Below are 23,072 nucleotides of genomic sequence, written 5' to 3' on the forward strand. Positions count from 1 at the left end.
AAAAGTGTAAGAACTCATAGGAGTGTTAAGCTTGGCATAAAATTGGACATAAGCATCATGATGGTAGTGAACAAAATAAAGACATTGTGTATGCGCTGAATTTGCCTGTGTCCATAAAGAGAGAAAGAATCTTAAAAGCTACCAAAGTTACTATTTGTTTTGCTAATAGTAAAGTGGTCTCTTTTAGTATCCAGGAATGGATAAAATGGAAAGTCTACTGATTGGGTGGATAGATGGGTGTACAAAGCATGGTGTTCCATTATCTTATACTTTAGGAGAAATCAGTCTTTTTCAATATATTGAACTACACTGTACATACATTATTTCTACTTTATACAGGCTTGTATTTATCATATCATTCCTGCTTTTACTACTATATGTTATAGGACCATCTACAAAACAAACAATTCCCAGAGCTCACACAGGACCAGAACTGGTTCAAATTTCATACAGCCAGAAGGAAGAAACCTCACTGAACACACATTCAGTAGATACCCCCGAAAGGACAAGTTTAGAAGTGGATAAAGACTATTCTCCCCTGGCGTGACTCAGTTGGTTGGGTCTCGTCCCAGGCACCAAAAGGTTGCCAGTTCGATCCCCAGTCAGGGCACATGCCCAGCTTTCAGGCTCAATCCCGGTAGGGGGTATGCAGGAGACAGCAGATCAAAGTTTCACTCTCCCATTGATGTTTCTCTCTCTCTCCCTCTCCTTTCCTCCCTCTAAAAATCAATATTTAAAAAAATTTAAAGACTACTGTAGGTAGTTCAGTTGGTAGCAGGAAAGGAGAGTAGATCCTAAAGAGCCCTAAGCAGTCCCATGGTTGCCACTGGCCTAGTTATCATCACACCCCAGGAGGCGCTACAGCTGATGCAGCCAGCCCTAGTCACCATCATCAAAGCAACCATGAGCAGAGAGGCAGAGACCCAGCAATAGCCTGCCCCACCCTCAGTACTGCCAACACCAAGCCCAGCACCAGGGGTAATGCAGAAAGCAGAAACCCAGGACAAGAAGGTCATCGCAACTAAGGTTTTGGGGACAATAAAATGGTCATAAAGAAGAATAAACCCAGAAAGTATCTTCGCATTGTAGGCAATGGAGTTTGATGTTGTTGGAGAAAAGGATGCAGAGGCAGCAAATATTATAGGCCCTGGTGAAGTTCCAGTGCAAGGCAGTAAATATGCAGCAGACCGTAACCATTATAGATGCTATCCACAATGCAGGGGTCATCCTGCATTTATCAGCAGAATTACCAAAATGGTGAGAGTGGGGAAAAGCATGAGGGATCAGAGAGTGCTCCCAAAGGCCAGGCTTAAAAGTGCCAGTCTGAAAGCAGGTGACATTTCCCACTTTACTACATGCAAAGACCCAATGGACACTGATCACAGTATTCCAACCCCCTGGTGCAGAGAGAAGTGATGGAAGGTGCTAACAACCAGGGCGCAAGAGAATAAGGTAGACCAGTGTATCAGGGCTATAGACCACAACTTGTCAGGGGCCCTCCTATCCAAACACAGCTTAGAAGGGATAGCAATGAAGAAGATAAGGAAAATCAAGGAGATGAGACTCAAGGTCAGCAGCCACCTCAACACTGGTACCACAGAAACTTCAATTACCAACACAAATGCCCAGAAAACCACAAACCAGTGGTTCTCAACCTTGGCTGCACATTACAATCACCTGGGAATCTTTTTAAAATCCTGATTTCTGGGCCTCATGCTCCAGAAATTCTGTTTCTTTGTTATGGGATGGGGCCACAACATTAGTAATGAATCTTTTTTTTTTTTTTTACTTTGTTTTTTTTTTTTATTGCTTAAAGTATTACAAAGAGTATTACATATGTCTCCTTTTTTTTTTTTTCCTTTTTTCCCCACCCTTGACAATCCCCTGGCCTCCCCAACCCCGCAGTGTCTTATGTCCATTGGTTATGCTTATATATGCATGAGTAATGAACCTTTTTTAAAACCTGATTTCTGGGCCTCATCCTCCAGAAATTCTGTTTCTTTGTTACTAGCAGAATTTCCTGAGGATGAGGCCCAGAAATCAGGATTTTAAAAAGATTCCCAGGTGATTCTAATGTGCAGCCAAGGTTGAGAACCACTGCCCTAAACCAAAAGTGGCAAACAGACAAAAGCAGCCGATCCACCAACTTCCGAATTCGTCTGCTCCCAAGGCTAATTAGAGCAAAGCTGAGTAAATGCTGGCTTACCATTGGCTATCTACCATCCTCCGAATTAGTCATTCAACAAGAAGAAATGAATATGAAATTTTAGCAGTAAGGATGTACTTGCTTTTTTGCCCATTGACCAAATAACTAGAACTAGCTCCATTACCTATACAGCATGGGTTTTTTTTTGTGTATTTTTGTTTTGTTTTTTACCTCAATGTCTCTTTTTGGTAATGACAAACTTGTCTTGTTAAAAAGCCTGATTTTTGTCAATATACCTTTAAAGGTTTTTTTGTTTTGTTTTGTTTTTTAAATATATTTCTTTATTGATTTGAGAGGAAAGGGAGGAGAGAGAGATAGAAACATCAACGATGAGAGAGAATCACTGATCAGCTGCCTCCTGCTTGCCCCGCACTGAGGGTCGAGCCCGCAACCCAGGCATGTGCCCCTGGCCGGAATCAAACCTGGGACCCGTCTGGTCTGCAGGCTGACGTTTTATCCACTGAGCCAAGCCGGCTAGGGCATACCTTTAAAGGTTTTTAAATTGTTTCATATCTGGTCAAGATTTTTAAGAATCTCATTTTTAATTTATAATAAAAGTTTACATTTTTTTTCAAAAAAGTCAACAAACTGCAAGCATCCTATATAATAGAAGGCTAATATGCAAATTGGCCTAATGGTAGAACAACCGGTCGCTATGTCACACACTGACCACCAGAGGGAGCATGGCTTAGCCAGAAGCCAGGCTTACAAGGAGCGGGCCTAATCCGTCATTCAGACATCCCCCGAGGGCTCCCAGACTGCGAGAGGGTGAAGGCCGGACTAAGGGGATACCCCTGCCCCCTGCAAGTGCACAAATTTCATGCACTGGGGCTCTAGTCTGTTAATAAAGGCCTTTAATAACTGAAAAAAAAGAAATAACTCTAGACTTGCCCTAGCAGAGTTTAAAAATAAATTTCAAAATTTAATTGCCTACCAGAAAGAATCCAACTTTCTTTAAATAATTACAACAAAAGCCAGCATTAAAAAGTATAAAATTCAGTGTTTATATTTTAAACAAAAAGAAAATATCCAAAAACTTCACTGGATAAAATTCACAATAAATTGGAAACTAACAAAAGTCATTGAACAGGAAGCCATAGCAAAATGAAGCAATGGATTTAAAAAAAACTTAAAATGAACAGCAGTCCAGTGACTTGTAGGGTAATATGAAATATGAGTAATTGCTACCTCAGAAAGAATCTAGGAAAGGAGAGAGAAAAATATATCTAAAAAAAAATGGCTAAAAAATTACCCAAATTTTATGAAAATTATAAATCCCCAGTCTAGAAGCAGGAAGTTCAGTGAATGCCAAAGACAATGACATATACATTTAAAGAAGCACAAAAAGCACATCATAATCAAATTGCTGAAAACTGCTGATGAAGAGAAAAATCTTAAAAGTAACAAAAGGGCCCTAGCTGGTTTGGCTTAGTAGATAGAGCATTGGCCCAAGGACTGGAGGGTCAAGGGTTCGACTCTGATCAAGGGCATGTACCTTGGTTACAGGCTCAATCCTCAGCCCTTGTTGGGGCTTGTATGGGAAGCAACCAAATGATGTGTTTCTCTCACATCAATGTTTCTCTCCTTGTCTCTCCCCGTCCCTTCCACTCTCTCTAAAAATCAATGGAAAAATATCCTTGGGTAAGGATTAATAACAACAACAACAAAAAGTAAAAAGAGGAAAAACATATTTACATATGAATAAACAAAGATAAGAATGACCAAAGACTTTTACTTCTAATCAGGAACCATCAAGACAGAATACAAATAATGACATCCTTTTTTAAAGTACTAAAAGAGCCCTAGCCAGTTTGGCTCAGTAGATAGATCAATGGACTAAAGGGTCCTGGATTCGATTCCAGTCAAGGGCACATAATATATATATTTTTTAATTGATTTCAGAAAGGAAGGGAGAGAGAGAGATAGAAACATCAATGATGAGAGAATCATTGATCAGCTACCTCCTGCACGCCCCTGACTGGGGATCGAGCCTGAAACCCAGGTACATGCACTTGACCGGAATTGAACCTGGACCCTTCAGTCCGCAGGCCGTCACTCTATCCACTGAGCCAAATCAGCTAGAGCAAAAATATATTTTAAAATAAGATGAAGTACTAAAAGAAAATAATTATCAATTGCCTTGGCTGAGTGTGGCTCAGTTGGTTGGAGCACTGTCCTGTACACCAAAAGATTGTGGGTTCCATTCCCAATCAGGGCACATACCTAGGGGGCAATCCCTAGTTGGGTTGTGTCTAGGAAACAACTGATCAATGCTTCTCTCTCACATCAATATTTCTCTCTCCCTCTCTCTCAGCTTTCCTCTCTCCCTCCACTATTTTTCTCTCTCTCCCTCTTCCTCTCTCTCTAGCTCAATAAAAATATATCCTCAGGGGAGGATGAAAAATAATAATAATTAAAAAGCCAAAACCGGTTTGGCTCAGTGGATGGAGCGTTGTCCTGCAGACTGAAAGGTCCCGGGTTCGATTCCGGTCAAGGGCATGTACCAGGGTTGCTGGCACATCCCCAGTAGGAGATGTGCAGGAGGCAGCTGATCGATGTTTCTCTCTCATCGATGTTTCTAACTCTCTATCTCTCTCTCTTCCTCTCTGTAAAAAATCAATAAAATATATTTAAAAAAAGAAAAAGAAAAGAAAAATAATAATAATTAAAAAATAATAATCAATATAGAATTCTGTATCCAGTGAAAATATTCTTCAAACAATGAAGTTGAAATGAACTTTTTCAGATAATCAAAAGCTGAGAGAGACCACTATCAAAAGACCTGTACTTAAAAAAAAAAAAAGATACCAATCAGAAACCTGAATCCTATCTAATAAAAGAGAAACATGGTAATTGGCGTACGACCGCTACCCTTCCCATTGGCTAACCAGGGAGATATGCAAATTAACTGCCAGCCAAGATGGCGGCCAGCAGCCAGGCAGCTTGAAACTAACATGAGGCTTGCTTGCTTCAGTGACAGAGGAAACCAACATTCCCTGCCTGCTTTGCTGGCCTCTGAGCCTGAAGTTTAAGAAACATTGTAACAAATATAGAAGCTAAAAAAAAACCCAGAAACCTGCTTTCAGCAAGGCCAGGATCTTAGAGCTGGACTTATACAGTGTTTCGATTATAGGACGGAAACAAACCAGATACCTTCTTTCAGCAGCAGAAGCCTCAGAGCTGGAGCCAGAGCTAAAGCTGGCCCAGAATAAAAAAAAAAAAAAAAAAGAAAGAAAAAAGAAAAAAAGGAGCAGTTGGGAGCTTCAGACGGCCTGAAAACAGCCCTCAGCCCCTCACCCAGACTGGCCAGGCACCCCAGTGGGGACCCCCACCCTGAAGGGTGTGTGACCAGCTGCAAACAGCCATCATCCCCTCACCCAGGCTATCCAGGCACCCCAGTGGGGACCCCCACCCTGATCCAGGACACCCTTCAGGGCAAACCAGCCAGCCCCACCCATGCACCAGGACTCTATCCTATATAGTGAAAGGGTAATATGCCTCCCAGCACCAGGATCAGCAGAGCCAAGAGGCCTCCCGGCACCGGGATCAGCGTGACAGGGGGCAGCGCCCAAACCCCCTGCTCGCCCTGCGGCTCTGTGTGTGACAGGGGGCAGGGCCACAACCTCCCTATCCACCCTGCTCTGTTCGTGACAGAGGAAGGCGCCCCAACCCCCTGATCAGCCCGGCTCTGTGCCTGATAGGGGGGAGCTTCCCAACCCTCTGATCAGCCCTGCTCTGTGTGTGACAGGGTGGGGCACCCTAACCCCCTCCCCCAAAAGGGCCCTGCTCTGTGTGTGACAGGGTAGAGCCATAACCTCCCCATCGGCCCTTCCCTGAGTGTGAGAGTGGCGGCGCCCCAACCACCTGATTGGCCCTGCTCTGTGGGTGATAGAGGGCAGCGCCCCAACCCCACTCCCCCCACAGGCCCTGCTCTGTGTGTGATGGGGTAGAGCCATAACCTCCCCATCGGCCCTGCCCTGAGTGTGACAGTGGCATCGCCCCAACTCCCCTATCGGCCCTACTCTGTGAGTGACAGGGGGGGGCTCCTCAACTCCCTGATCGGCCCTGCTCTGTGCATGACAGGGGGGAGCTCCCCAACCCCTTGATTGACCCTGCCCTGTGCGTTACAGGGTACGGAGCCCCAACCCCCTGATTGGCCCTGCTCTGTGCGTGACAGGGGGCAGCGCCCCAACCCCCTGATTGGCCCTGCTCTGTGCATGACAGGGGGTGGTGCCCCAACCCCCCAATCGGCCCTACCCTGAGCGTGACTGAGGGTGGCATTACAACCTCCTAATCCGCCCTGCTCTGTGCATGACAGGGGAAGGCGCCCCAACTCCCCAATCGGCCCTGCTCTGACCCGACCAGGGGCTGCACCTAGGGATTGGGCCTGCCCTCTGCCACCCGGGAGCAGGCCTAAGCCAGCAGGTCGTTATCTCCCGAGGGGTCCCAGACTGTGAGAGGGCACAGGCCGGGCTGAGGGACCCACCCTCCCCTCCCCCCCCCCCCGAGTTCCCAATTTTTTGTGCACCGGGCCTCTAGTATATATATAAAGGAGTGAAAGGTGTCTTAGAAAAGATATATATGGGTGATATTATTGAAGGAAGAAAATAACATGGAGCAGAAATCAGGGTATGAAAAAAAGCAGTGAAAATAGATAAAGCCAAATAAAAGAATCTATTAAAAGTTGGTAAACTTCTAGCTAGACAAAGAAAAAAGGGGGAGAGAGGGGACATTTAATATGAAGAATGATATCACAACAGATCTCAAAGACACTGAATGAGGGAATAGTATAACAACTTATGTAAATAAATTTAACATCTCGAACAACAAAATTTACCAAACTGACTAAAGGAGAAAGATTCTCAATTATAGCTATTAAAGAAATTGTGTTCATAAGTTAAATACATCCCACAAACAAAATTCTAAGCACAGGAGAAGGTTTAACATAGATTGGGGAATATTTTCTCTGAATTACCAGCTGAAGACTGGCTGAAGAGGAGACTTTTAAACAAGGAAGGGCAGAACCCACCTGTAGACAGGTAGGAAAGGCAAGGCTGTGTGTGAGAGGGGCTGGCCCAGTTCCCAGGAGTGGCAGGACCAAGGGTGAGGAGCGTTCACCCTGAGGAGAGAGGCCTGGACCCCAGGCTTAGCTCCCCAATCCAGACAACCAGAGCTGGCAACAGCTGCCCATGCAGCAACCAGTACCAGGGCTTTTATCTGCCAGGGAAAGTCTGCGGCTCCTGGAGACAAAGCCACTTTTATTAAAGGGCTGGCACAAAGGATTTTCATTCCTGGCCACTCACCCTAGGTTTCTGGGGAGGGAGTGCAATGCAGAATGGAGTCGCCTGAGGAGACTGGGGTGGAAGGAGTTGGGGAGAATCAATGTGGGGGCGGCTACCGGGACACCTGTGCTGGGTCATGAACCTCCCCCCATATTGAAGCAGCCATTTTCCCTGAGAACTGCAAGCCCCTTCCAACAGGAGAAGCCTGAAGAAAGGCAATAGCCTGCCCCAGAGGATACAGCTCACCCCACCCTAAGGAATTCCCTGGGCTCCTGAGGAGGTAGCAGTCTCAGGTAGATCAATGACTGGCTTTGGGGTAGAGTCATTCCCCCTACATTTCCAGGAACCTGGCCGGCACGTCCCTCTCATGGAGCTGACAAAACTCCTGGCTTCTGGCAGACCCCACCAGCCTGTCTGAGAAGCTCCGTCCTGCCAAGGTCAGGGAAATATTCCAGGACAAACTCAGAAGAGTGGCTCTGGGAAGGGGAACACACTCACCATCTTCCCTGAAATCTGAACATTTGCTGACCCGCCTCAAGACCCTGTGCTACCAAAAAACTGGCCTACGAGCTCAGCTTGGCCCCTCCTGTGGGTAGCCAAGCGCTCTGGAAGCAGCCAAAAGCAGTGGATCACTTGAAGCTTTGAACAGGGTGCCGAGAGCCAAACATGGACAGCTTCTAACATTGGCTACCAAAAAAGTACTTCCCAGAAGGCCCAAAATCGGCATACAAAACTGCCTTAGACAACATAGAGCAGGAGTCCTCAAACTACGGCCCGCGGGCCACATGCAATACAAATATTGTATTTGTTCCCATTTTGTTTTTTTACTTCAAAATAAGATATGTGCAGTGTGCATAAGAATTTTGTTCATAGTTTTTTTTTTAAAACTATAGTCCAGCTCTCCAACGGTCTGAGGGACAGTGAACTGGCCCCCTGTTTAAAAAGTTTGAGGACCACTGACATAGAGGATTCAAAGAGGAATCCTAGAAGGAAGTAAAATCTGCCTAGACAAACTCCACTTGTTTTGTTTTTCTCCCATTAATTCCTTTATTTTTTCCTTTCTATTACTTTGGTATTATTTTTGCTTTTCTCTTTTCTCTCATTTCTTTCATACCTCTTATTTCCCTCTTTCTGATTCTTATTCTATTTTTTCCCTTTTCTTTCTTTTGCTTTATCTTTCTCTGCTTTTTACTTTTTCGTAATTGTTTTCTCTTTCTCTTCTTTTTTACCAATTTCCTTTTCCTATTCCTTATTATTTTTTCTTCCCCTTTTCTTTCATATTTTTATTCACCTTTTCTAATATTCTTTTTCTTTTTTCTTTTCCCTTTACTATTCCTAGTCTTGTTCTTTTTTCTAATTCTCTTTTCTATTGTTTTTGCTATAGTTGTTGGGTTCTTTTGTATGTTTTTGCTTTATACTGTCCTGTCAGCACTGTACAACAGCTCTCACACTGTCATCAGTGTTGACCCTCACAGTCAGCCAGCCTGAAAGGAGATTACACCCAGGAACGGGGACAACAACAATCAAGACCCAATTACAAGAGAGCCCAAATAACCCACAAAAGGGTCACTCCTAGAACAACAGCTCAGGAGTTCAAAAGGCAACCCCACAAACACTGACGTCACTGCAGTTCTATCTAATACATAGAAGCAAACACAAAGGGACAACTAAAATGGGGAGATAAAGAAACAACCATCAAATGAAAAAGGAGGAATCTCCAGAAAAAAAAAAAAAGACCTAAATGAGATGGAGGTAAGCAACTTATCAGACACAGAGTTCAGAGTAATGGTTATAAGTTTGCTCAAGGAACTTAGTGAAAAATACAAGTAATTTAATAGGAATTACATCAGCATAGAAAAAAGGACATAGAAATCATAAATAAAAACCAGCCAGAAATGAAGAATACTATACCTGAAATCAAGAATACTATGGAAGGAATTAAAAACAGTCTGGATAAAGCAGAGGATTGAATCAACAACTTGAAAGTCATGGTAGAAAAAACACTGAGAGCAGCTAAAAGAAAAAAACCTTTTAAAAACATATATATATATTTTTTAAAAGGTTTTTTTATATATATATATAAAAGTCCAATATGCAAATTGTCCCTACAGGAGTTCAACCGGGAGACCAGTCACTTGCTATGACATGTGCTAACCACTAGGGGGTGGCACAGAATGAAGGAAGGCCCTGGCCGGCAGCTGGCAGCTGGGGAAGGGAGGCCTGGCCGGCAGCCGGAAGGCCCCGATCAGCCCTGATTGCTGGCCAGCCCTGATTGCTGGCCAGGCCTAGGGACCCTACCTGTGCACGAATTTCATGTATTGGGCCTCTAGTGAGAATATAAGGGAATTATGGACAACATAGAAAGTGACTTTAATACCCCACTAATATCACAAGATTAATGTTCCAGACAAAAAATAAATAAGGAAGCAGTGAACTTAAATGATACACTCAATCAGATGAATTCAATTGATATTTGGAAATATTTCATCCCAAGTTGCAGGATATACATTCTTCTCAAGTGCACCTGGAATATTCTCAAAGATAAACCACATATTAGGACACAAAATAAGTCTTTACAAGTTCAAGAAGATTGAAATCATATCAAGCATCTTCTCAGATCACAATGATATGAAACTAGAAATCAACTACAATAAAAAAAACTCAAAAACATTCTAACATATGGAGGCCAAACGGCATGTTATTAAACAATGACTGGATTACCAATGAAATGACGGAAGAAATAAAAACTTCCTGGAAACAAATGAAAATGAACACACAATAGCCCAAAATCTATGGGGCACAGTGAAAGCAGTACTGAGAGGGAAGTTCACAGCATTACAGGCCTACCTTAAGAAACAAGAAAAAGCTCAAATACACGATTAAATACTATAACTAAAAGAATTAAAAAGAAATCAACAAGAAAATTCTAGAGAAAGTAGAAGGAAGGAAATAGTAAATATCAAAGTGAAATAAATGGCATAAAGGCTAAAAAGAAACATACAAAGATCAATAAAACCAAGAGCTGGTTCTTGGAAAAGATAGATAAGATTGGACCTTTAGCCAGACTGCTCAAAAGAGAGAGAGAGAGGACCCACGTAAATAAAATCAGGAATGAAAAAGGTGAAATAACAACTGACACCACAGAAATACAAAGGATTGTAAGAAAATAATATGAATATTTCCATGTCAACAATCCGGACAACCTAGGCAAAATGGACAAATGCCTGGAAATATACAATCCTCCAAAACTCAATGAGAAACCTAAGTAGGCCCATAACTAGTAATGAAATTGAAGCAATAATCAAAAAACTCCCAGCAAACAAAAGTCCTGGATTGAATGGATTCACAGTTGAGTTTTACAGAACATTCAAAGAACTAATGACTATCCTCCTCAAACTATTCCAAAAAATTCAAGAGGAGGAAAGACTTCCAAATTCTTTTTAAATGGCCAGCATTACCCAGATAAAGACACTACAAAGAAAGAAAAACACAGGCCAATATTCCTGATGAACATAAATGCTAAAAGCCTCAACAAAATACTAGCAATTCGGATTCAGCAATACATTAAAAAGATCATCCCAGCCATTATGGCTCAGTGGTTGAGCATCGACCTATGAACCAGGAGGTCACGGTTCCATTCCCGGTCAGGACACACGCCTGGGTTGCAGGCTCAATCCCCAGTGTGGGGCATGCAGGAGGCAGACAATCAATGATTCTCAGCATTGATGCTTCTCTCTCTCTCTCTCTCTCTCTCTCTCTCTCTCCCCCTCCCCCTCTCTCTCTGAAATCAATAAAAATGTATTAATAAAAAAGATTATACACCATAATCAAGTGGGATTTATTCTGGGAATGCAAAGCTGTTACAATATTCATGAATCAATAAATGTGATACATCACACAAACAAAATGAAGGATAAAATCACATGATCATAGCAATAAATGCAGAAAAAGCATTTCACAAACTCCAACAACCATTTGTTTGTTTTGTTAATCCTCACCCAAGGATATTTTCTTTCCACTGATATTTAGAGAGAATTGAACGGAAAAGAGGGGGAGAATGAGAGAAACATCGATGAGAGAGAGACAAATCAATTGGTTGCCTCCTCCACCGCCCTCACCCAGGCCGGGGATCGAACCTAAAACATAGGTACATGCCCTTGACCAGGAATTGAACCCACAACCCTTCAATGCATGGGCCACCACTCTATCCATTAAGCCACACCAGCCAGGGCAGCAGTTTTGATAAAAACTCTCAGGGAAGTGTGAACAGAGGAAACATACCTCCACATAATAAAGGCCATATATGACAAACGTACAGTCAACATCATATTAAATGAGCAAAAACTAAAACCGTTTTCCTTAAGAACAGGAACAAGAGAGGATTGTCACTTTCACCACTCTTATACAACACAAGTGGTCCGGTGCATGGATTCGTGCACACTGAAAGGAAATGAATTAGAATTCCTGGGGCAGGGGGCGGTGGCTTGGAGGGCATCTACAGAGTGAACAGGGGAAGGGGGGAGAGGGCGCGGCGAGGGGGGCAGTGGAATAAAAAGAAAGAAAACTCATGCTCGGGTCTTCTGGCTCAAGGTGCTGGCTCCGCTGCAAAGACTAATGCAGGTGGTCTCGGGTGGTGGCTGGCAGGCAGGACTTGACAAGAGGGACAGACAAGCCCTGGAGCCAACCTCCTGCGGGCCCTCCCTGGCCAGCCACACCAGGGGTGGTGCCACGGACTGAAGGGCATCTGTGGTCCCTTCGAGTGAAGGAGGAGTTCCTTGGCCTGGTCTGTGGAGATTGGGCCGAAACTGGCTCTCCGATATCCACCGACAGGTCCCGGAGTGCAAGAGGGCACTCTGCAAAATTGCTGTCATACAGGGTATAGGACACAAATGCAAGTGTGCAGTAAACCAGATTCAGGGCTGACAGTGCCCCAGGAACAACATAATCCATGGCCCAAGGTGGAATCACGTGGCCCCATGAGGAATCAGGCTGCCTCCTCTCTGGTTCAGGGTGCGGCACCCAAGAACTGCCACTGCCAAGTCACCACAGCTCAGCAGCTCCTGTGTTGAGCATCTGCCCCTGGTGGCCAATACGCATCATAGATACCAGCCGGTTGGACAGTCACTTAGCCATACATACACACACACACACACACACACACACACACACATATATAGAGGCCCGGTGCACGAAATTCGTGCACGGGTAGGGTCCCTAGGCCTGGCTGGCTATCAGGGCTGATCTGCGGGACGACCAGAGGGTCCCCACTGGCACCCACCTTGACTGGCCTGGCACTGCCTGCTCATCAGCCGAGCCGCCCCCCCAACCCCCACTGCCGGTCGCCTCTCTCGGGGGTGACTGGTGGCGCACCACCCACCCGCCAGCCCCACCCCCCACCACCACTGCTGGTCGGGGCCTGAGGGCTGGAGGCAGCTCCTGCATTGAGCAACTGTCCCCTGGTGGTCAGTGAACATCATAGCGACTGGTCGATTTGAATATTAGGCTTTTATTATATAAGATAGCTATAGATATAGATTAGATATAGATATAGATATAGATATAGATATAGATATAGATATAGATATGGGCATATAGTTATAGATATATATAGATAGTACTGGAAATCTTAGCCATAGCAACCAGACAAGAAAAAAATCAAAAGCATCCAAATTGAAAAGGAGAAAGTAAACTCATTATTCACAGATGATATGACACTGTACACAGAAAAGCCTAATGACTCTACCAAAAAACTACTAGATTTAATAAATAAACTTGGCAAAATAGTAGGATACAAAACTTAACATGCAGAAGTTGATGGCATTTTTGTACACCAATAATAAACTCTCACAAAGAGAAACTAAAAAAAATAAAATAAAAAATAAAAATCCTATTTATCACTGCAACAACAACAAAAATAAGATACCTAAGAATAAACTTGCCAAAACCGGTTTGGCTCAGTGGATAGAGCGTCGGCCTGCGGACTGAAGGGTCCCAGGTTCGATTCCGGTGAAAGGCATGTACCTGGGTTGCAGGCACATCCCCAGTAGGGGGTGTGCAGGAGGCAGCTGATCAATGTTTCTCTCTCATCGATGTTTCTAACTCTCTATCTCCCTTCCTCTCTGTAAAAAATCAATAAAATATATTTTTTAAAAAAAAGAATAAACTTAACAAATGAGGTAAAAAAAACAAAAAACTGTTTTCAAAAAACTATAGGACATTAAAAAAAGAAATAGAAGAAAATACAAAACACTGGTAGCATATATTGTATTTATGGATTAAAAGAATTAACATCATTAAAATGACCATACTACCCAAAGCAATCTATAGATTCAACGCAATCCCTATTAAAATACCAACAGCGTATTTCACAGATCTAGGACAAACAGTCCAAAAATTTATATGGAACGAAAAAAGGCCCTGAATAGTCCCAGCAATCTTGAGAAAGAAGAACAAAGTGGGAGGAATCACAATCCTGGATACCAAACTATTTTAAAAAGCCATTCTAATCAAGACAGCCTGTACTGGCACAAAAACAGGCATATAGATCAAGGGAACAGAACAGAGACCCCAGAAATCAACCCACGCCATTATGGTCAATTAGTGTTTGACAAAGGAGGCAAGAGTATACAATGGAATAAAGACAGTCTCGTCAAGGAATGGTGCTGGGAAAACTAGACAGGTCCATGCAAAAAAAAAAAAAAAGAAAGAAAGAAAGAAAGAAACACCACCACCAAATGACACCATACACAGAAATAAACTCAAAATGGATTAAGGATCTATATCAAGTGGTTCTCAACCATCCTAATAGCGCGACCCTTTAATACAGTTCCTCATGTTGTGGTGACCCCCAACCATAAAATTATTTTCGTTGCTACTTCGTAACTGTAATTTTGCTACTGTTATGAATTGTAATGTAAATATCTGATATGCAGGATGTATTTTCATTGTTACAAATTGAACATATTTAAAGCATAGTGATTAATCACAAAAACAATATGTAATTATATATGTGTTTTCCAATGGTCTTAGGCAACCCCTGTGAAAGGGTCGTTCGACCTCCAAAGGGGTTGCGACCCACAGGTTGAGAACCACTGATCTATATATATAAAAGCCAGCGACTGGAATGCCGGAATGACAGCAATGCCAGAATGACCAGAATGACTGTTCACTAGGATGCCCACTGTGGCTGGCCAGCCTCCTGCGGCTCATTCCCCCATCGGCCCAACCCCCAATCACCCCCCCATTGGCCCACACCCTCCCCCTATTTGGCCCTGCCCCCAATCAGCCCCCCCACCCTGATCGGGGACAGGGCCGGCTGTCCAACCTCCCACATCCCCTCCCCCCGCCGGCCTGGCTCAAATCAGCCCCCATCAGGGCAGGCCAGCCGGACCCCACCCGTGCATGAATTCATGCACCAGGCCTCTAGTTTAAATATAAGTCGCAACACCATAAAAATCCTAGAAGAAAACATAGGCAGTAAAATCTCAAACTTCTTAAGTAGCAGAATTTTCACAGATACATCTCCTAGGGCAAGAGAAACAAAGGAAAAAATAAGCAAATGGAACTACATACATCAAACTAACAAGCTTCTGTACAGCAAAAGAAACAATGAACAAAATGAAAGGGAACCCACTATATGGGAGAACATATTCGCCAGTGATATATCTAGTAAGGGGTTAATTTCTAAAATATGTAAAAAACTCAAATCAACAAAAGACAAACAATCAAAATGAAAAATGGAAAGGACCAGACTTAACACTTCTCCAAAGAGGACATACAGATGGCTAAGAGACATATGAAAACAATGCTCGAGGTCACTAATCATTAGAAAGATGTAAATTAAAACTACAATGAGGTTATCTCCCTACACCAGCCAGAAAGGCCACCATCAATCTATGTATATAAAAGTCTAACAACCAGCCAACTGGCCAACTGTTCGACTGGTAACTATGATGCACACTGACTACCAGGGGACAGACATTCAATGCACAGGCATAGAAACATGGAACAGACTGATGAATCTCAGAGGGAGGGGGCGAAGGGGGAGGATGGGAAGAGATTAACCAAAGATATGCCCAGTGCACATATTCATGCACCAGTGGAGTCCCTCGGCAGGGCCTGTGGGGATCAGGCCAAAACTGGCAGTCTAACATCCCCTGAAGCATCCCGGATTGCCTGCGCCTTCTCCCATTTGAATCTGTGCACTGGGCCTCTAGTAAATCAATGAACAAGTGTTGGCAAGGATGTGGAGAAAAGGGAACCCTAGTACACTGCTGGTGGGAATGCAAACTGGTGCAGCCACTGTGGAAACCGTATGGAGTTTCCTCATAAAATTAAAACTGAAACTAACATTTGATGCAGTGATCCCACTTGTAGGAATATATCGTAAGAATCCCAAAACACCAATCAGAAAGAATATATGCACCCCTATGTTGAAAGCAGTATTATCCTATATAATAAAGAGGTAATATGCAAATTAACCCTCACAAGATGGCTGCCTACGACGAGGCTGGCAGGCGGATTAGTTAGGGATGACCAAAAAACTGAACAAACAGGCTGCGTGGGGCAACCAGGCCAGCAGGGGGCTTAGTGAGGGACAGCCAAAAGACTGAACAGCAGGCTGCGTGGGGCGACCAGGCCAGTGGAAAGGCTGTGAGGGGTGACCGGGCTGGCGGGGGGGGCAGTTAAGGCGACCAGGCCAGCAGGAGGGCAGTTGGGGGCAACCCAGCTGGCAGAGGGGGGGGCAGTTGGGGCAACCAGTACGGCAGGGGGGGCAGTAAGAGGTGACGGTGGGGAGGGAGGCAGTTAGGGGCAACCAGGCCGGTGGAGGGGTGCAGTTGGGGGCAACCAGGCCAGCAGAGAGGGGCAGTAAGAGGTGACTAGGCCGGTGTGGGAGGCAGTAAGGGGTGACCAGTCCAGCAGGGATGGGAAGCAGCTAGGAGCAACCAGGCCGGTAGGGAGGGGGTAGTTGGCAGTGACCTGGTTGGCAGCAAGGGGTAGTTAGGGGCGACCAGACCAGCAGGGGGGGAAGTTAGGGGTGATCAAGCTGGCACATAGAGGCAGTGAGGGGTGATCAGGCCGGCAGGGGGCGGGCAGTTAGGGGTGATCAGGCAGGCAGGCAGGTGAGTGATTAGGAGCCAGCAGTCCAGGATTGTAGGAGGGTTGTCCGACTGCCGGTTTAGGTCCAATCCCCGGGATTGGGCCTAAACCAGCAGTCAGACATCCCCCAAGGAGTCCCAGATTGGAGAGAGTGTAGGCTGGGCTGAGGGGACCCCTCTCCCCATGCACGAATTTTGTGCACTGGGCCTCTAGTTTACAATAACTAAGATCTAGAACCAGCCCAAGTGCCCATCACTACATGAATGGGTAAAAAGCTGTGGTACAGCCCTAACCGGTTTGGCTCAGTGGATAGAGCGTCGGCCTGTGGACTCAAGGGTCCCAGGTTCGATTCCAGTCAAGGGCATGTACCTTGGTTGCAGGCACATCCCCAGTAGGGGGTGTGCAGGAGGTAGCTGATTGATGCTTCTCTCTGATCGATGTTTCTAACTCTCTATCCCTCTCCCTTCCTCTCTGTAAAAAAATCAATAAAATATATTAAAAAAAAAAAGCTGTAGTACATTTTCACATGGAATAATGTGAAGCAGTGAAAAAGAAGCTTCTCTTACTCTTTGAGACAGCATGACTAAGCAAAATGAGCTAATCAGAGAAAGATAAGTATCACAAGATCTCACTCATATGTGGAATAAAATGAACAAAATAAACTGATAAACAAAGCAGATCCAGAGACACTGAAACATGCAACCATATGACATATTTCAAAGGGGGGCAGGGGCGTTAACCTAAGAACTTATATGCATATTCCATGGACAGACAATAATGTGGGGAAGACCTGGGGAAGGGTCAACAGAGGGGAAAAAGGGAGATACATCTGTAATATTTTCAACAATAAATTCTTTTTAAAAAGCTGTTGTGGCCCAGCCAGTGTGGGTCAGTGGTTGAGCATCGACCTGTGAGTCAGGAGGTCACAATTCGATCCCTGGTCAGGGCACATGTCTGGGTTGCAGGCTCTATTCCTAATGTGGGGCATGCAGGAGGCAGCAGATCAATGACTCACTCTCATCATTGATGTTTCTATCTTTCTCTTCTCTCCCTTCCTCTCTGAAATCAATAAAAATATATTTATTTTTTTAAAAGCTGCTGTACATTTGCACAATGGAATACTATGTGGCTGTAAAAAGGAAGGATTTCTTATCCTTTGCAACAGCATGGATGGACCTGGAGATTACTATGCTAAGTGAATTAAGCCAGTCTGAAAAAGACAAATATTACATGATCTCACTTATATGTGGAATCTAATGAACAAAAGGAATGGACAAACAAAACAGACTTACAGACCTCAGAGAGAAGGGAGGTGGGGAGGAGGTGGGTGGGAAGAGATTAACCAAAGAACTTATATGCACATATGCATAGCCCATGGACACAGACAAATGTGTAGTAAAAGCCTAAGGTGGGGGTGTGGTCTGGGTGGAAGGGGACAAATGGGGGAAGACAGGAGACATATGTAATACTGTCAACAATAAAAATAAATTTTAAAAAAGAAAGAAAATTCTAAGCCCCAATGGCTTCACTGACAAATTCTATCAAACATATAAGAAAGAAAAAAATATCAATCCTACACAAACTCTTTAAGAAAATACAGGAGGAGTGAATACTTCCCAAATTAACAACACTTTGTTATTGTTATTGTTAATACTTACCCAAGGATATTTTTCCATTGATTTTTAGAGAGAGTGTAAGGGAAGGGGGGAGACAGAGAGAGAGAAACATCAATGTGAGAGAGACACATCGATTGGTTGCCTCCTGTATGTGCCCCGCGTCAGGGCGAGAGGATTGAGCCTGCAACTGAGGTACTTGCCCTTGACCAGAATCGAACCTGTGACCCTTCAGTCCGATGGCTGACACTCTATCCACTGAGCCAAACCAGTTAGGGCTTAACAACATTCTTAATGGTGAAAGACTGAATATTTTCCTCTTAAGATCAGAAACAAGGCAAGAATGTCCACTCTCCCCCTTCTATTCAACACTGTACTAGATATTCTAACCAGTGCAATAAGGCCAAAAGAGAAAAGGCATCCAAGTTGGAAAGGTAAAAGCAAAACTGTCTTTATTCTCAGATTACAAGATCTTCTACATAGAAAATTCCATGAAATCTATAAAAAAAACAACTAGAAGTAACAAGTAATTTTCAGAATATAAAATCAATAAATGTCATAGCAACAAACAACTGAATTTTTTTAAAAAAATACCATTTACAATATCATAAAAAATACGAATTATTTAGAAATAAATTTGATAAAAGCTATGTATCTGTATACTGAAAACTATAAAACATTACTGAGAAAAATTAATGAAGACCTAAATAAATGGAGAGATATACCATGTTCATGGAACAGAAGACTCAAAGTTGTTAAAACGTCAATTCTCTCTAAAATAAATCTCTAGATTCAATAAAGCTCCAATCAAAAATCTCAGAAATATTTTTGTAGAAATTGACAAGCTGATTCTAAAATGTATACAGAAATGCTAAGGATCTAGAATATTAAAAACAACAATTAAGGAAGGAATCACACCATTTAATTTCAACTTATAAAGCTACTAGAGATCCGGTGCACAAAATTCGCCTGCCTACCTGCCTGATCGCCCCTAACCACTCTGCCTGCCTGCCTGATGCCCCTAATTGCTCGCCTGCCTGCCTGATCGCCCCTAACTGCTCGTCTGCCTGCTTCATTGCCCCTAACCACTCGTCTGCTTGCCTGATCGCCCCTAACTGCTTACCTGCCCGCCTGATCACCCCTAACCACTTGCCTGCCTGTCTGATCACTCCTAACTGCCTCTGCCTGCCTGCCTGATCGCCCCTAAACACTCTGCCTGCCTGCCTGAATGATCGCCTGTAACCACTCACCTGTCTGCCTGATCGCCCCTAATCACTCTGCCTGCCTGCCTGCCTGCCTGATCACCCATAACCACTCTGCCTGTCTGCCTGACTGCCCCTAACCACTCTTCCTGCCTGCCTGATCGCCCCTAACCACTCGCCTGCCTGCCTGATTGCCTCTAACCACTCTGCATGGCTGCCTGATTGCCCCCAACTGCCTCTGCCTCAGCCCCTGCTGTGGTGACTTAGTCCAGAAGGACGTCCAGAAGGTCATTCGGCTGTCCAGTCTAATAGCATATTATGCTTTTATTATTATAGATAATAATCAAGACCATGTGAAGTACTTTAATAAAGATTGTTTGTGTACCTAGAATAGCACACCATGTGAAGTAAAGATAGACAAAATATATCAATGGAACAGTAGAAGAAACAGAAATAGACTTACATATATATATGGTCAATTAATTTGTATAAAAAGTACCAAAGCAAATCATTGGGGAAAGAATAATCTTTTCAATAAATAGTTTCTAGAACAACTTAATACTCAATATGCAAAACAACCCTTAACGCACACCATAAAATTTTAATTCAAAATAGGTCAGACTTAAATGTAAAATCCACATAGAAAATCTTAATGACCTTGAGTTTCTGAAAAACTGCTTAAATATGACACAAAAAGTAAGAAATGTAAAAGACAAAACTAATACATTGGACTTCATTAAAAACACTCACACACACACACATTTTCCAAAGGATAGTATTAGTAAGGTAAATTCTTTTTTAAAGATATGTTTTTATTGATTTCAGACAGGAAGGGACAGGGAAAGAGAGATAGAAACATCAATGATGAGAGGGAATCATCGATTGGCTGTCTCCTGCATCCCCCCTACTGGGGATCAAGCCTGCAACCCAGGCATGTGCCCTTGACAGGAACCGAATCCGGGACCCTTCAGTCCACAGGCCGACGCTTTATCCACTGAACCAAACCAGCTAGGGCTCTTTATATAATCTAAATACAACAAACACATAGATCCAAAATAATTTTATTTGTAATAACCAAAAACTGGAATAGGTAACTAGATAAACAATTTGTGATATATCCATACCCAATCAAGTAATTAAAAAAAAAGCTAACTATTAAGATATGCCAAAACATAACTAAATTTCAAAAATATTATGGAAGTTCACATGAAACTTAAGACAAATATAATCTATTATGACAGACAGCAGATCAGTGGTTTCCTGTGAGCTAAGGTTTGTGGGAAGTTGGGAAGGAGCCCTGACCTGGATGGGAAAAAAGGGAACTTTCAGAGGTGACAGAAATGTTCTGTATCTTCACTTTGGTGGCGTTTTATGGGTGTATAAATCTGTCAAAATGTACACATATATTTAAATTTTATTATATATAAACTAAACCTCAAAGATACTTTTTTTTAAAAAAGGCAACAATAATCTAGGAAATTAATAATCAGATGACTAACACTGGGGGGAGGGAGGACATGCAACCAAATTTCAACATCCAATCATGATAAGAATTCTCAACCTACAAAGCAACATCTTCGACCAAAAAAAAAAAAAGCATCTACAAAAATGTGCTACTAATATTATACTTAATGGTGGAAGACTGAATGCTTCCCTAAACAGAAAAAAAGGTAAGAATGTCCTTTCTCACTCTGTAAGTATAACCACACTTCAAAGGAGTTCTCAGTCGTACCCAGTAATAATCAACTATATTTTGCTGGTAAATTGTTTTCTTTTTCTTTGACCATTTCATTACCTCCCTTCCATTTTTTCTTCAAACCTCTTAAATCCCTGTACCTGGCCCACTCTGAGATAATCATTACTTTTCACATTTTATTTTTCACAAGGTAAATCAATAACACAAACTCTTTCATCTTCCTACCATCAAGTCTCTCAAGAAGGGAGAGGCCCTATCCTGGCCATCACTCAAAAAAGGCCATGTTATCTGGCCAGCTTAATACTCAACCAACCTTGGAGCACAAACATAGGCCTTAACCTAGAAACTCTAGGTAACTAATAAACTAATATTTTATCAATATATCCTACAATCAATCACAACAAATCCTACAACAAAACCCTACATGGCCACTCTGACATAAATCTGTCATAAAGCCATAGTAAGAAGCCAAAGATAATTAATCCCCAACTTTTAGTTCTCCATCTTTGAGAATGGTTCTTGCCATTAAAAAAAAGTGTACACACACACACACACACACACACACACACAGGGGTTGGCAAAAGTAGGTCTACAGTTAGGAGTACACAAAACAGTTTACTCTTATATTATTATTTACTACTAGAGGCCCGGTGCATGAATTCATGCATGGATGGAGTCCCTCAGGATGGCCTGCAGAGATCAGGCCCCAGCTGGCACCCCCAGCCTCGCAGCCCCGCAGCCCCACCTAGCACCCCGCCTTGGCCTGGCACTGCCTGTTCACCTGCCCCACCATCCTGCCCCAGTCCCGCTCTTGTCAGGGCCCATCAGGGCCGGCAGCACCTTCACTGTGGCCTGCTGCCAGCGCCACGTCGCCGACACCCACCATGTTTTGCACTGACCCCCAGTGGTCGGCACACATCATAGCGAGTAGTTGAACGACCGCCCGAGGAGACAATTTGCATACTAGGCTTTTATTATGTAGGATTATATTATTTATTTGTATTACATCTGTAAGCCTACTTTTGCAAACCCCTGTATATGTATAACAACTACATTTGGTTTCTGACCAACAAATATAGGAAAAGTAAAAGAAAAACACAAAATACATATGCAATTCACACAATATTTGTTCCTTACCTGCTGGTGCCGGGTGCTGGGAAAGGTGTACTGAACAGAGTGGGAAGGATAACGGCTTTGTTCTGTGCTGAATGCTCCTTGGTTGGGAGGATAACCTGAACTTGACATTATCAGTAAAGAAGTCCTCACGAGGCTGTGAGATCAAATCCAACAAACAATCATGTTTCTAGGAAACCACCTAAATAGAATGGGAAAAAATAGAACTGATAAGAACTAAAGCACCAGGTGTACTTCTAATAAATTATAACTATAGCTACATAAATAAAACCACAATTACCAGTAAAAGGTTTCTCTTGTGTATTTACTTAATATAATAGAAATTATTGACATTTAAAAATATTAATAAGTCTTTATTTCCCTTTACACTTAAAGGTTACTTAACATACCACAAATAATACCAGCAGCTGTATAAAGTAAAAACATGGGACTGGCACAGAGCAACTGCTCAGTAAATGCCTTTCTTTCTATAAAAGTCTGAGAAACAGACATTATATATTACAAAAACAAAAATCCATGATTGTGAACTTTGAGGTGGTAAAAAAGTCACCTGTTAAAAAGATTCGAGAGTATTTACAAGATAGGCACTTGTGCAAAGGAAATATTGTTCTTGTTAAATAATTCTGTGTCAAAATGATAAGCTAAGAAGGCACTAACAGGAAAACTTTCAGGAAAGAACAAAGCGAGACTACCACGTCAAAGAAGAAAACTGCCAATATTCGTGAAAATTAGAATTCTGGAAAAACTTGCATCTGCCACCATGACCTTGACAATTTCCCCACATTTGAAGACTTTTCTGACAAGACTGGTGGTGATATTAAGTGTGAGTTTTTTTTATAT

General features: G+C 43.0%; 1 protein-coding gene across 5 annotated transcripts in view; it reads right to left on the minus strand.

Moving 5' to 3' along the window:
• NCOR1 (nuclear receptor corepressor 1) overlaps positions 1-23,072 on the minus strand; it is a 236,298-nt gene that overhangs the window by 179,788 nt on the left and 33,438 nt on the right. For all 5 annotated transcript variants that reach the window (XR_013997027.1, XR_013997028.1, XR_013997029.1 and 2 more), the window contains exon 2: positions 22,236-22,413. Coding sequence is in view for 1 of the 5 variants with exons in the window: in XM_081110795.1 (XP_080966921.1) it covers positions 22,236-22,343 (108 nt within the window). In the remaining 4 variants the exon portion in view is untranslated. The remainder of the gene's footprint in view (positions 1-22,235; positions 22,414-23,072) is intronic.

Source organism: Myotis nattereri, assembly GCF_964212035.1.
Source record: "Myotis nattereri genome assembly, chromosome: 16".
Classification (NCBI taxonomy): domain Eukaryota; kingdom Metazoa; phylum Chordata; class Mammalia; order Chiroptera; family Vespertilionidae; genus Myotis; species Myotis nattereri.